We start from the raw sequence: 15,313 nt of genomic DNA, 5'->3' as shown, positions 1-15,313 counted from the left end.
AAATGTGTTGTTCAAAATATTTGTATTAGAAAGCCAGGACACTGTCACAAGATGCACATTTCAAAGGGCAGCAGTATACACGTGCGCTTCTCCTCAACAAGCTGAATGAAAACACTTTGGGAAATTCTGTCCCAAATGCGCTACTGGCCAAAGGCAGCAGGGACGTAAGAGACTACCCAATTTTTAAGTGCCAAATGGCTTTTTGTTACTTTTGGAGGCGTGAGGCCCCTGCACCTGCGGACACAGCAGCCGGGCAGGGCCCTCTGCAGGGTTACTGCTGCCACTTGGCTAGAGCGCTCTGACGGGAGCGCCGGCAAACAGGGCGCCCCCAGGGCCGAGTCCCCCAGGCAGCGCCGGCAGCGGGCGCTACCGGGCGCAGCCAGCAGACACTGCAGCTCCTTCCTTCCCAGCGGAAGGTGAGACAGCCGCCGCTTTCACGGGGTAACCAACAAAACACGAAGGAAGGTAAACACGCGTGGCCAGAAGCTGGCCTCCCTTCACACACGCAGGCACCAGCCGAGGGTGACGCGCCGCCGAGAGGCGGAAACCAGCCCGGGCTCCGCGGGCGCAGGCGGCACCGCAGGCAGCGGCGGCAGCAGGGCCGACTGCCCCTCGCCACCCACCTTCCCACCGCGGCACCGAGCGCTGCCCGCCGGCCCCAGGCGAACGGAGGGAACGGTGCGGAGCTGGAGGCGCAAGGTAGGAGGCAGTCCCGGGGCCTCCATGTCGCTGAAGCCAGCAGAGCGCTCGCGGTGTGAGGAAGCAGGACACGGGCCCTCCCGGAGGAGCGGGGCTTTTAAACGCCTTCCGGCGTCGGGAGCGGCCGCCTCCCGAGCGCGGCCTGCGGGGCCGGGCTGGGCCGCGGTACCGCGTTGACTCCTGCCCGCTGGTGCAGCGGCCCCCTCCCGGGCGCGGGGCTGTTTCTGGCGGTTCTGAGGCGGCTGTTGCAGTGCGGACCCCGCGGAGCGGGCAGCCCGGCCCCGGGAGGCAGCGCGCCGCGTCCTGGTCCTCGGGGCAGCTGCTCGGCGGGTGTGTTGGTTTGACATGGTCCTACGCACGATTCAAACACTAACCTCAAGGTGTCTTGTTTGTTTGTAGGAAATAAACGGGTTCTGATGCAAGGAAAACGATGAAATTTGGTTGCCTTTCCTTCCGACAACCCTATGCAGGATTAGTTTTAAACAAAGTCAAAACAGTGGAGGCTCGTTGGCGTCCTTTGCTAGCAAACTACAAGGACTGCACCATTGCTATTCATATAGCTGTTAAAGACTGGGAAGATGAAACATGGAGAGCAATTCTCTTGAATAGGTTTGGTATGACACCACAAGAAGTGCAAGACTTGTTGGATAAAGGGGAAAAGTTTGGCAGAGGAGTTATTGCAGGTAAGCAACTTGCAATATTGCATGGATTGTATTTTCCAAGCAAGCTTTCAATCTGTTAACATTCAGTCAAGTAAAATACACATTTGCTTTACACAGTTGCGGTCGTTAAAACGTGCCTTTAATGCTTACTTTGAGGGAGTGGTACCTGTGTTGTGACTGGGGGGCTGTTTCAATTCCTTGTCACTGTAAGCTGAGGTCAGTGAGGGAAGTTGTAAATAGAATTTATTCTTTTTCATTGTGTTGGAAATGTGAAGTACGTTTGACCTGTGGGATAAAGAATTTTAGTCAGGCCTCAGTTTTTAAAAGATATTCAGTCTACTAAAAACTTTAGGCTACAACTCTAAAGTGTACACAAGAAATAAAATTGTTTTCTGCTAACTCATGATGCAGTAAGATAGTATAACGTAGGTTGCGTATTACCTTGTTTCATGATAGTAAATGTCACTTTCACACTTTTTGCATTTTGAGCTTAGATACTCTTGCTGAAACCATTTTACAGTCCTTTTAGTCAGGTGAAGTCACCATGTTGCAGTGATTTCATGTCATGTTAGAGTATTACATAAATAAATTTCAGTTCTACAAATGCTCTATTGCATTTTTATTTGAGCAGTGAAGAAGTTTGTTTCTGACAACAAAAGTTAGGATGGAGTGGTGGTTTTTTGCTTATAATGTGCTGAAATACAACATATGTTGCTGTACTGTATACTTACAAAGCTTTTATCCAGCATTCATTTTGCACTCTTGTAGGTATCTTTTGTTACACCATCTATCTTCACCATCTCATTTCAACATTTTCAGCTATTCCTGCACAACAAATTACTATCACATATACTGAAAAATCGTTTCTGTTCTAGTGCTGAAAATTGTTAACTACTACATAATGTGCAATTTGTAACCTTGACATAAATTGCATGCTAAATTGTGGAGTAGGCATCAAAGCTTCTTTGATCTTATTTTAACCATTAAGCAATACAGAAATTCCCTTTCATGACATTAAAAGGGTTCCAGAGAGCAGGAATTTCCATATAGTTTAATGATTTTAAAATGTTAATGGTGTCCTGGTAGGAGCAGAGTTTTATTTTTAATGAAGCTGTTTCAAGGCCAAATGTAGCTCAGGAGTTTTGGTAGCAGCTGGTACTTCCTTAGATATGAGCGTCTAACAGAATTCTGTATCACTGAGTTGTGATTGTTGTAACTCCATGCTTCACACCAACATAAGTTCAGTCACACAGGCCACCTTCTGCAGTGGATGACAGTGGTTTGAGGTATGTATGCTTCATGCAGTGTTCTTCTCCTAACAAATGAGCTGGTTTGTATGTCCTCTGGGAGGCTTACTTTTGGAAAACTTTTCTCTAAGAGACCAAACAGCCAACTAATTTTGTATTTTAATTTTATAATACAGGATTAATTGACATTGGAGAGACATCACTATGTCTAGAAAACTTGCCTCCTGAAGAGATTCTGGAGCTGGAAAACAAAGCTGTCCTCAGTAATCTAGAACAGAAATACTTGACTGTCGTTTCAAACCCAAGATGGCTTCTGGAACCAATTCCTGCCAGAGGGGTACAAGGTGTGTGGCAGGTGGACATCCCTGAGGAACTGATCCCTGCAGAAGCATAGGTGTTGCCCCTCGCTATTATTTTTCCTACCTAAATGCAAACTTAGAATCATAGAATGGTTTGGGTTGGAAGGGACCTTGAAGATCCTCTAGTTCCTACCCCCTGGGCAGGGGCACCTTCCACTAGACCAGGTAACTTGTAATTCACAAGTCAGTATCTTGAGTACCAGTGAGTTTAGGATTCCCTTCCAAAACTGATTGTTTGAAATAGCACATACATTTGAGGAACTGTCCTTTTGAGGCAGAATAAAGAAGATGTAATTTTTATGACCATCACTGGAAATTATTAATGGTTTGCTGGATTCTTCCTATATAACAAGTAACTGCCATTTTTTAAAAATACGTGGTTGATGTATTTTGTGCCAATTTAAAATGTAAATACAACCATATTATATGATACATGTATTTCTGATTATATGAGGAAGAGTTTGTAGGACCCTCCAGAAAAATGGTGCTTGAAAGCAGGCTGCCTTTGTTAATACGACATCTGTCTGACAGCCCACTCCTAACCTTACCTTAAGGACCAGATTTTCCTTATTCACAGGTTAGGAATATTATATGTGCATATGATGGGGGGAAGCAGCCTGCAGGGTCTGTGACCTGACAGCCTTTGTAGAAAGCTCTTCATTAGAAAGAAGATGCCTGTACAAAATTAAATGAAGCCCTTCTTTCTTTCTCTCATTTAAGATCGAAAATACCAGTAAGCTTTTGACTAATCTAATACTGTAGAGAGAAACAAATAGAAGTCATTAATTTTGGCACTTCAGTTTTTCAACATTTATAATCTTTTTGACTTTCTGGATCAAGGCCCAAGGCCAGGCATAGCTATAAGGACAGGATAACTGGCAGAGGCTTTGTATTCAGATAGTTTATTGGAACTCTTAGGAGACTCTATTCCCTTGGACTATGCAGCTTCTGAAGAGCTGTGAGAGGTACCTGGCTTGCCCTTGGTTAGGGCCCGAGGCCGTTGGCACAAGTGCAAGTCAGGCCTTGGTGCTATGATGGAGTTTGTCCCTGAGGTGGCCTTGGCACAGACAGAGCAGTGGCTGCCCCTGGGTGGTGAGCAGTTGTACTGGGCATCACTTTTTTTTTTTTTCCTCTCTTTTTGTTATCTCCCTTTTCATTACAATTATTATCATATCTTACTTTATTTCAATAATTAAACTCTTATTTCAACCCATGGATTTTACTTTTTCCCAGTTCTCCTTATCCCACCAGGGACTAGGATGGTGCAGGGTCTGAATGAGCAGCTGCATGGTACTTAGCTGCTGACTGGGGTTAAACCACAAAAGCACCTTTCACACCTGCAGGAAGTTCATACACTCTTCGCTCTTGTCTCATTGCCATGCAAACACTAAAGAAACTCTATCCATGGTATTTACGGTACCTAAACTGTGGGTTCACCTAAACACAAAGAGCAGCTGCAAGGATGTGGGAATATCAGACATCTGTTTTTATAAGATACTGCAGTGTAGGTTCCAAAGACTTTCTTTAAAGCACGGAGAAGTCCAAAACAATCTGTCAGAGGTTGTCCTTCTTGAAACAAGAAAATGCTATACCAACACCACCAAGTTCCTATCTTGAAAAGTTTAATCACTGACTCCAACACAAAGTTGGTAATGAAGAGCAAGCTATGATATTTATACCAGCTAACCAACATCTGTAAAACCTACAACTAATGTTTCTGGCAATAGACTGCACACACAATGCAAGCGGGGACAGCTTAGTAACAAGCAGTCTAGTGGCAGACTGGTGTAGGCACTGCTCAACAAGAATGAAAACGTGAAACTGGAAAAGCAACAAAAGCAATGTTTAACTCCCAAGCCACTGCAAAAGTTGAAATACATGAAAATTCACATAGCTAACTTGAAACCATCATGGAAGTTGCTGTACATTCTACTTCCTCCCACAAAAAAAGCCTTCCAGTCTTGCCTGAGAAATGCAACTCTCCCGTGCCTCTCTGGTTAAGACAATGATTGAGACTGAACAGAAGTAGTAAAGAGGTACTGTACTAACGCATACCCAAAGCGTTTAAAACAGATATGGAAATCAAGTGTATATTTAGGACCTAAAAGACACCTCAAATAGCATAGGCATTTCATACAGGGTTTTTAAAAAAATACTTTTAGATAATACTTAGACTGTACACAACAAGACTTTTAAACAATATATTACACTGCTAAAATGTTCATATAAATACTATACAGGCAAGTGTGCAACCAGCCCGTCAGGAAGGTGCACAGATGATACCACCACATATCTCTGGAAAAACTCAGATTATCTTCAGGATCTCCAATTCTGTAATCCAAGTGCTGATTCAGCAATACCTATTTTAAAGTAATCAGGACAAGGCATGAGATGAAATACATTTGTCTGCTGATTCCCAGTTCAAGTTCACTATGCTTCCATCATCTTAATCTGGCATGTCGATGTTTAACTTGGGAGGTGGAATGACGTATTTTCCAGGACTCTGTGTGATGACCACCCCAGTCTTTTTTCGAAACATGGGTGCAATTTTTGGTGGTTCAGGCAGTGGTGTTTCTTCTGTTTCCTCATTATCTTCATGATGAAGATCATAAGAAATATTTCCATATTCTCGTAAGAATGGGAAAATTTCAAGCAGGAACTGGCAGAAGTCTTTGCGAATTCCAAACCACCCTAAAAAAAAAAATAAATAATTGTTTCACATTATTGCAGAACAGAGTAAGTGGGCAGACTATGCAATCTTGTTTCAGTTCTCTTGACTATTTGCATAAGCAATATAACATTCGTTAGTGCCGCTTCTCAGTGTGTTACTTATCATATAACAGAGTTCAGATTACATACACACAAGTAGACATACAGAATGTGTACATACATTTGCACGCTTCTGCATGTCTGTGCATGCATGTCTGTGTGTGTCTATCTGTATGTATAAATTACAGCAAGAATCTATTTCATTTCAACCATTAAGCAGTGTCAGGTCACATCAGTACACAGACAAAGAACACAAAAGACCTGCCATCTCGATCAAAGCAATCGGTGCCACATGGGAAGACATCCACGCCAACTTTGATGCATATAGGTTACAATAGCAGAGGGAATGGGATGGCATAGGCAGACACAGTAGTAAATATACGTATTCAGTATTCCACAAATATTTTTGTTGTTAGCCAACTATAATGGGATGCCAGGAGTATTACATCCTTGGCATTACCCGTGCTGGATTATAAACCAGTACACATTCTGTGTTCGTTATGGATTTGCTATATGCAAAGACTTGGAAAGAGCATCTAAGTAAGCGGCACCTGTAGTGCAGCAGGCGGCACTCCTCTAGTAACCAATACCAAAGGTCAGTGCTAAAAGGAACAGCCTCCCCAAGTCAAATCTTTCACACTGAACAAAAAGCATTTGTCAGGGAAGACAGCACACAACCCATCTTTTTGCAGAGATTATTCTTCATGGCCAACTGATGTATTTCACTTAGCACTTTAAAGGTGGATTTTCATGCAAGTCTTCTGAGGCTCACTTGAGGTGAATAGTCTTATTTAAAAAAATTACATAAGTATTTGTTCACCCTACAGAAGATAAAATATGTGGCTCTCCAAAAGACCAATATGGCCATAAATTATTGAGGGCATGCATTAAGAAAAACAAAAAGCACCAGTAACAGTTTTCCATACAACAACAATATAAAAGTAAACTAACTGTATGGTGATAAGGTTAATCACGACCAAAGAAATTTTCAATGTACGTCACAATCAGACCAAAACTGAAGTAAGTTTATGTAATATCACAGCTGATTCCTTTGAACTCTGAAAATCCTAACAAATTTTATTGCCTTGTCAACAAGGAATATGAACTGTAACGTGGATGGGGAGAGCTGGTCCGAAGAGCATCTGCACTAGTTCAGTAACATCAGATGGCTGAAAGTGCAAATGCTTCTTTCAGCAGTGTGAGCTGTGATGGGGATAAAAGCCTATAAATCTACACTCACCACTCAGACAACTGAAGTTACAACTAAGCAGCACAGAGCATTGTTTGGCCAAAGAGGGAAGAAAATATTAGTTCAGGATACTAGGCCAAATGCTAATTAAAAATGGTAGGTGCTACACTATTTTTCAGAACCCAGGGTAGGATGATGCAGTCATGTCCCATGAGACTGAAACCCATGGAAGTAAGAAAGGATAAAAGGCTGAGTTATAATTAAAATCCCACCAAGACTTCGGGTTGAGTCTAAGCACAAGTTACACTTACAGGAATAAAAAAAATTAAAAATATCAAGAGGCACTATAAACACTGAAAACTCTTTACAATCACCTGGAAACCACAGTAACAGATACAGTTCTTTCATGAGAGAATATACATAAAAAAAACCCTTTATGATAATAAAAATCTTAATAAAATTAAGCCTCGAGTTTCAATCTGTTTCCATGATTTTTAAATACTTACAGTGATTTCCTCCTTTTTGTCCAAATGTTGTTGCCATTAAAGTTATCAGCGAAAGCCAGAGAGGAACAAATATGGGTATAAAAGAAAAAGAATTGTGCCCATCCAGTCTGTGTACTAGTAAGATCTAAATGGCAAAGAAATTGTACAATGTCAGTTTAATTTCAATACCCACTTTCAAGCTTCTTAAAACATACGCTGATCTCTGATCTTTAACTTCACACATCTGTGAAGAAAAATGGCCTCCACAGAAACATGTAGTTACACAGTTCCACTGTGATGCATATTCTGCTCAAAAAACTTGGAAGAAACATAGAATTCTTTGTTTTCTTTCATATTTGCTGTTAATATTTTGTTCCAAAACTAAAAGCACTATTCTCATTTTAGTAACTTCAACGAGAGACAGAGCAACATTATCACTCACTCTAAAAAGAACAAGATGCAAACTGATCATGCTCTTTCCTACCTCAAATGTGAGCAGGGGCACTACAATTGTCATCCAGCTGACAGCCATGGTTATGTGTGTCCTCCTTTGCTCAGCAATCACATCCATAGAGCGCAAGAATAGAACAGACCATACAATGTAATAGAGCACTACTAGACATAGAAAGGACATCAAGATCCACAGTGGAACACAAACAACCTGAAAGAAAAAGAAATTAACTGCTTTTCCCCCTGAAAGCAACACATTTGATTTGTGTCAGGTGTGGGATTTTTTTAAATAAAGCACATCTACATAGTACGTGTAAACAAGAAACAGAAATTTAAGTGTAATGCTCTTTAACTAACATAATCTCTCACAGAAAAGCTTCACAAATCGTGTACACTGCTATGAGCCACATCACTCTCTGGGGTTCCTCAGCTTTGTAAACCCCATAAAGCTGAAACAATTTAAAATTGAGTCAATGTAGTTCAACTTTGAAACACTTCTGTGATTTAACATGGACTCATGTTAAATCACAGTACTCAAAAATTATTCTAACAAGTATTCTCTACACAGGACACCTTACTTGAAACACTTTCTGAATTAGATCCTTTCCCTAGTTTTTTGGAAAATAGAAAGGACAGTCACAATTGTGCCAGGTTACCAGTTCTGTGGTAGTTTACAAAAACCCAGGCACAGGAACAGCACTTCTGTAGTCTAAAGGCACTTGAGACATAAAGATCTCAGCAGTTTTGACAGTGACCACTTGCACAGTTAGTGGATTTACAGGTATGGTGACAGAGCAAATAAAACTAGTTATTTATCACACCATATTTACCAGCACATTCCCTAACCCACCAATCATTTTCATGGCTATTTTAATGTTCCCATTGGAAACTTTTGGTTAGGATTTCTCTTTAAACAACTGATCAGCGATTAATTGCAGCTGATGGCATGTCACTCTTCCTCAAAGAACGAAATACCCTAGGAACAGCCTCTGTTCCTCATGACCACTGAATGAAATGCCATTCAGTGAAGGATTGTGAGGCCAGCAAGAATGTGATCGTGGACCATGATCATACATTAACTGTTCCCTACAGTAAGTATCTTTATGAAATTCAGCATTTAAACAAGGATAAGAAGAAAACACTTGTTACATACAAGCCATGGCCATCTGATGATCTCATCTAGTCTCAGTGCAATGAATATGAACTGTAGAATATTGACTGAACACAAGATTTCCAGCTACAAAAAGAAAATACATTTGTTAACCTTTAGCATGATAAAGCCACTTCCAGGATAACAAAGAATCTAAGGATTTTTCTGACTCCATGTTTATCACTGTAATATGCAACATGCATTTACATTAGAGATTGCTAAGCATCCCTAAATTTGGGAGGCTGTGATCCCAATAGAGTAACTATAGAGGCAGCTGTCTCCTGATGAAAAACCTTCCTGGTATTTAAAAATCCTTGGAAGTAGCTAGGCTCACAATTTAATGAATTCATTATGCCTTAAATAAATGGTACTTTATTGACTATAAAAATAGTGTAACAGACAAAGGAAAGCTTTTTCTGAGCCCACCATGATATGTAGACAAAACATCACTATGTACTTACTGATCACCTAATCAGAGTAGGAACAAGCAGACAATATATATCAGATTACATAATTACAAAAATAATAATAGATTAACCACTTTGATTACTCCTGCCAAAAATTAATATCCTGGATAAAAGACAGGCCCCTCTTACGTTTCTAGCAAATGAAAGGGAAGTAATGAGATCTTCCCAGAGTCAAAAAGAAAAAGATGACAAAATAGTAAAAGAAAAAAAAAAAAGTTGACAGTTCAACTGCATAACTTATTTATTTTGAGACAGCTGCTGCCTTTTAGGGGTGAGTGGATTCCATTTTTTAATGCCAGTACTTAGCAGCTGTGCAGTCATCTGTAAATCAGTGGGTAATCAAGCATCAGCCAGGCGAAGGCAAGTACTCCTACACAGATTTTACTTTTAGGAATGGTTAATGAATAGAACTCTGCTGTATGAAATTCTATTTGCAGTATTTTTACATCCACAATTTAAGGTATCAGTTTACCAGCCCTCCTAACAATCACTTACCAAAAATGTTTCCCTCTCTAGAGATAAACTTGGTTTATGCTAGAGAAACATTGCCTTGAAATTAAAAAAAAAAAAAATAAAAAAATAAAAAAAATTTGAGGAGTTTGAGGGCATAGCAAAAAGAAAAAAATCCTTTAAAAAAGTATCAATTCAATAAGAATTCTAAATTTATTGTGAAACGCCACAACCATGGGAAGATCTTAAAATCCTTGTGAAGTTCTTCCAAAACCAAAAGGAGTGAGTTGGAGGAGAAAGAAGATAGGGGCAGAAAATAAAACCCAACTGCTTTATGCCTACTATTTGTATTCCCAAATTAAAGATGAAGCACGCAGATTGGGATAGTAAGAAATTTTCAACCCTGATTCTGCCCAGGGACAGTGCTTTATTGTTATTAACACACAATATTAAAAAGAATGTTTAAGATATGTTTGCAGTGTGGTAGTTGAGAAAACAAGAAAACAAAAAAACAAACACTAGAAGAGATGGGAAAAACTTACAGTATTTCCGATTGTGATTTTTCACTCATGTTTGCAGGTCAGTCCAAACAACTAATTCAACTGACGCAGTCATCCATCTCATGCTTTATTGAAAGATGAACAGCTACAGAATTGATGCAGTCTTGCACTGCCACAAATTCTACACATAAAAGGCCAGGTTGGACAGGGCTTTGAACAACCTGGTCTACTGGAAGGTGTCCCTGCTCATGGCAGGGGAACTGTATCAGCTTTAAGGTCCCTTCCAAGGCAAACCAGTCTATGACTCTACAGCAACAAACAAAGCATTACCTCCAGAGACCTGTCATGTCGGAATCCCCACACACAAGCTGCAACTGACACTGGAGACACAAAGAATAATGGCATGAAGACCAGAAGCCAGAAATGGGTTCCTCTTTCAATCCGGTCACACACCAGAACTTCAAACATCAGCAGCAGCAGATGGATGCCAACTGCAATTAACATTGCTTTGAACTCCACACAGGTTTCTCCTTCTGCTCTAAAGAGAGGATAACAAAGCATTCAGTTTACTTGTCAGTAAGAAAGCACATGACCCTGCAAACATCCCAAGACATTTCATTTACAATTGTTAAGTTTCAGATATTAATACTTGTTTTTAATAAACGTATATATTATGCCTAAACAGCTGCTATTAAACTACACTCCTGATGACCCAACAGGATTTCTTGCCCATAAAGCTGCACAGTTAAAGGGTTTCTCTCAAAGGAGACAGTGGTATTTTTACATCTTTAAAATTTCCTAAGTATTCCATAGCTGTGGCGAAAAAACAGGATTTCTTTGCTACTTCGTAAACACTCAGACATCATGAAGGCTGTTGGGAAATAAATTTAGTCTAAAATTATCTGTTTGGTTCCTGCAGCAGCTTTCATTGAGTCAACATCTTTCCCCAGAATTTCTTTCCTCATCAAAATCAGCGTATTGCAACAGAATATTGTCTGTTACTAAAAAGTAAAATAACACACAAAGAGGAACCACACTTTTTTCCTACACAAGCAGAAAGGGTTAACAATACCTGAACCACACAATATAGTGTATCAGAATAGGACCCATGCACAAAGTTTTTCATTTAATATTCGTTGTAGATAGAAGAGAGGATTGACTTTATTGCACTTAAGGTAGTTTTTCTTTTCCCCGGTATGTTCAAATTCACATCCTACTCAGATTACCAAAAGAGTAAACACTGATGTATTTAACGGTCTGAAAGTTATTCTACATTAGACTGACAATTAAAATATCGGTGTTAAACAACTTTGACAAAAATGAAAACGAATTTACAGAATTTGTTGCCACAAACCTCTTGCTTTGCCGTAGCCTGTTTTAGTGCATTAAACTACTTGAATATTTCTTCTAAAACTGTAACTAAAGTCTGAAAAAATTCTCAATGTTCACAGCATATTCAAGAATCACTGAAGATTCATGGTTCTCTGAGGTTATATGCACACCAGGGAGAAAAAAAATGCAAAAACCTCTTTCAAGCTATTGTACATTTCAGGAAAGTGATTTAGAAATTAATCCAGTTAAATACAGTATATTCCTAGTGCATATGAAGATACATATTTCTATATGGCTTATAATAAAGCAAAGAATTCCCAACATTCTAACAGAAAAGTGCAAAAAGTCACTCAATGAGAAGTTTTAGTTTCTCAAAAACAATATTGCTGAAGCTTGTGATAAACTGTTGCAACTAGGACTAAGCCATCCTTAGCTGCATAAAGCTGTTTGCATACAGTATAGGTTATAATTATTTTACATAGCAACTCTCTGGATGCTATATCTTACACTGTTAAAAGAACTACTGATGAATTTGATTGTGTACAGAGAACACATGATGTTCCCTCCATTTTGCAAAATAAATATCCTTGACTTACCGATACTGTGGGTTTCGGGCCCATACTCCTGTTCCCACTGAGGCCCCAACAATCACCATTAACTTCCACAGCCATATTGGAGCAAATACAGCCCAGTAACTCCACTGAATTTTGTCATCCAGGCGTAGAGAGAGCAACACAGAAAAGAGCAGCAGGCAGGCATAAATAAGAAATTTGCTGTTAAACAAACAAAAACCCCAGAGTCAGAAATTAAGGCAGCAACTTCATATGAACTTTGCAGAAGAAAATCAGTCACAGCTGAAATGTAATCAGGATACTTCCTCACAAAACATACATCAAACTTCTTTGCAAAGAATCAAATCAGTTCTGAAGAGTCAAATATTTAATCATAAATACAGCATATGTCATCTCTTTCACTTATAAAACCAATGCTTCAAGAGAACACATCAAAAGCATTCTTGCATGACAAACTTAATGAACGGACATCTATAAAAAGTTCCCTCCCACAAGGATCCAGGCAGGAGCTGGATTATTAGAGGCTCAGAAACATACCAGTTGCACATGTTTTTAGAAAATGTGTTCTTTCATACAAATCAAATGAGATAGTTTTGATGTTCAAAGTCAAGTTACATAATTTATGTAATTTTAGCCACACTAAAGATTAAAGCTTATGTATTGTAAGAAGGCAGACTTCAGAGATGCCTTTTTTTTTAATTATTATTTTTACATTCAGTTAGAAAAAAGCAACATTATCGGGAAAAAAAAACCAGGTTAAGCTTTTAACAAAGTTAGTGATTGTAGAGTGTGATTTAACTGGAATAGTGAGGATGGTGCTTACAAGTTTTGAATAGTTATGTTGGTATATTTTATAACCTAGTCAACCTAAGAACAAATGAATGTATTTGGAACACTTGAGAGCAGTGGCATAGCAACTGCTTCTACCACCAAAAATCAGACAAAATAATTACATAGTACGTGATTTCCTCACGCTACAGGAAGGAAAAAAGTCACCCACCCATTCACCAGAGTCTCACAGACTGCTTTAGAAAACACATTATTATGTTTCAACCACTTCAATCAAGTAATTATATGTATTTTAAAACATGGATAACCTAAGGAACAGTGTAAATACTTGCTATAGAGTAAAGCAGCAATAGTTGGGGATACTACCTTTACTCCTACAGCACAACTCAAACTGCCCACTTTCACTCTCATCAAAAAATCAAACATTTATCAGCTCAGCACTGCCTCCATGAGATATCCAGCTGCTTCTTAATATCAAAAAGCAGTTGTATTGTGTCATCGTCTCCTCACATGCTTGAAGAAACTACCTTGGGACAGGATGATATGAAACAACAGTCACTCCTCACAGCAACAGAGGTCCCTCAGCCTCCCAGGCTACTCATGCTTTTCCAGCATCCAGCATTTGTGTAATTTGTACTTTCCCTTGCTGCTCAACAAAGAGAGGTAAAATGCCATGTGGTGAAATGCTGCTGCTCCCCAAGAGGTCCAGTAAACATCAAAATATTCAAGATGAAGTTATCTGCGCAAATACAACGTTCAGCTGCTCACTCACCATTTAGATGGCACCCAAAAAAGTTGCAAGCATTACTTTGCAATACCAAAACTTTATAAGCTTCTGAAACTTCTGTTCCTACTTTTCCATTACTTCCAACCACACACATTTAAACTGTTTATTTCAACCTCTCTGCAAGAATGAATTTCCTGAAGCACTAATTACCCTTCTGTTTGTCTAAAAACTGATTGAACACAGCTTTTTCTAGTGGCAATCACATAAGGCCTCTTTCACAAACAAGATTTTTCCCCAGGACTCTCAGTATTGACTGCACAAGTTACTTGCAGCCTTTAACTCTTACAATACCTGCTAACAGCAAGCCCAGTGAAATTAAACTAATTTTCTCAGCTTCTTTCAGCATTAAATGTTATCTGCATTTGCTTGGCAAAACAGCAGAAGCCCAAGTTATAGTGACTATCATCCTGCTAATTTTGAGTCCAGAATGAAGGCTCACCCTCTGCAGTTCTCCGTGGCTAGATGGGGGCAGTTAAAGGCAATGCCCTCACACCTCCAAAACCCGAGCCTTTACCAGACGCTACACGCCTGTATTAGAGTGCATGGCAGCTTTGCTTTCCGGTGTAAGGCTTTATACCCCAAACCACCAAGCTGAAAACTTCAAAACCCACAATGAGACTTGGAGTAATAACAAACGAAAGGAAACGGCTGGAACCTCTCCTGCAGAGCGGGTGGCGGCTGCCGCGTTCGCAGCCACCTGACGGGAGCACGCACCGGCACCCGCTGGGTGCCACTGGGAAGGAACCGACCAGGCACAGCGCGTTCGACCCGCCGAACCGGGCTGAGGTTGGCGAAGCCGGTTTTCGCCCCAGGCAACCCGCCGCGCTGCTCAGCTCGGCCCGGATGGGGAAGGTGCAGAGTCAGGCCCGGCAGCGCTGCCCCCCACCACCCGGCGGCAGCTCGGGCCCCGCCGGGCCGCCACTTCCGGGCACGTCCCGCTACCGGCGCCGGGAAGCGGAGCCTCCGCCCACCCGCTGCGCCAGGGCAGGGAGCTGCTGGGGTAACGCCAGGTACCGCTCTGCCACTGCGCGAACCGGCGGCCGAACGGGCCCTGAAAAGGCGGCGCGGCCCGAGGCCGCCTGTTAAGACTCAGGCCGCCCTCACCTGGGGTTGAAATCCTGGAACAAGCCACGCAAGTTCATTGCGGCTCGACCCTCCCGCCCCGCTCCGCTCTACCAGGCACGCATGGTGCGGGTGCGGCCGCCGCCACCGGAGCCTAGCTTAGCTTAGCTTAGCTTGGCTTTGCTTGGCCTCGCCTCGCCGCCGCTCCAGCTCCGCCCCGCCGGAACCGGGCAGCCCGCACCGCCCCGCGCATGCGCGCCGCCCGCCAGCCTCGCGGCCGCGTCCCTCTGCCGGGGAACTGGCGTCCGGTCGCCGCGCTGCACGGGCGGGCGCTGCGCATGCGG

At 41.4% G+C, this 15,313-nt stretch overlaps 2 protein-coding genes across 4 annotated transcripts; one reads left to right on the top strand and one right to left on the bottom strand.

The window, feature by feature from the left end:
* Nucleotides 1–312: 312 nt before the first annotated feature.
* LOC115612598 (protein CXorf40A-like) lies at nucleotides 313–4,909 on the top strand. Of its 2 annotated transcripts, none has more exons than XM_030497080.1 (3): nucleotides 313–465; nucleotides 1,099–1,382; nucleotides 2,785–4,909. In XM_030497080.1, the coding sequence occupies exons 2-3, from the start codon at nucleotides 1,130–1,132 to the stop codon at nucleotides 3,000–3,002; spliced, it is 471 nt and encodes a 156-aa protein (XP_030352940.1). In that variant the 5' UTR covers nucleotides 313–465; nucleotides 1,099–1,129; the 3' UTR covers nucleotides 3,003–4,909. The 2 variants fall into 2 exon arrangements, with proteins under 2 accessions (XP_030352940.1, XP_030352941.1); XM_030497081.1 differs by having other exon boundaries at nucleotides 313–699.
* Nucleotides 4,573–15,312, bottom strand: TMEM185A (transmembrane protein 185A). 2 transcript variants are annotated; one of them, XM_030497078.1, is made up of 7 exons: nucleotides 15,012–15,312; nucleotides 12,356–12,532; nucleotides 10,758–10,965; nucleotides 9,014–9,097; nucleotides 7,895–8,071; nucleotides 7,432–7,555; nucleotides 4,573–5,658 (listed from the first exon to the last, which is right to left on the bottom strand). In XM_030497078.1, exons 1-7 carry the CDS (start codon nucleotides 15,047–15,049, stop codon nucleotides 5,414–5,416), a joined length of 1,053 nt encoding a protein of 350 aa, XP_030352938.1. In that variant the 5' UTR covers nucleotides 15,050–15,312; the 3' UTR covers nucleotides 4,573–5,413. The 2 variants fall into 2 exon arrangements, with proteins under 2 accessions (XP_030352938.1, XP_030352939.1); XM_030497079.1 differs by having other exon boundaries at nucleotides 14,922–15,193.
* Between the last annotated feature and the right edge of the window lies 1 nt (nucleotide 15,313).

Source organism: Strigops habroptila, chromosome 9 (genome assembly GCF_004027225.2).
Source record: "Strigops habroptila isolate Jane chromosome 9, bStrHab1.2.pri, whole genome shotgun sequence".
NCBI classification, from domain to species: domain Eukaryota; kingdom Metazoa; phylum Chordata; class Aves; order Psittaciformes; family Psittacidae; genus Strigops; species Strigops habroptila.
This window is presented reverse-complemented; position numbering and strand designations above follow the sequence as displayed.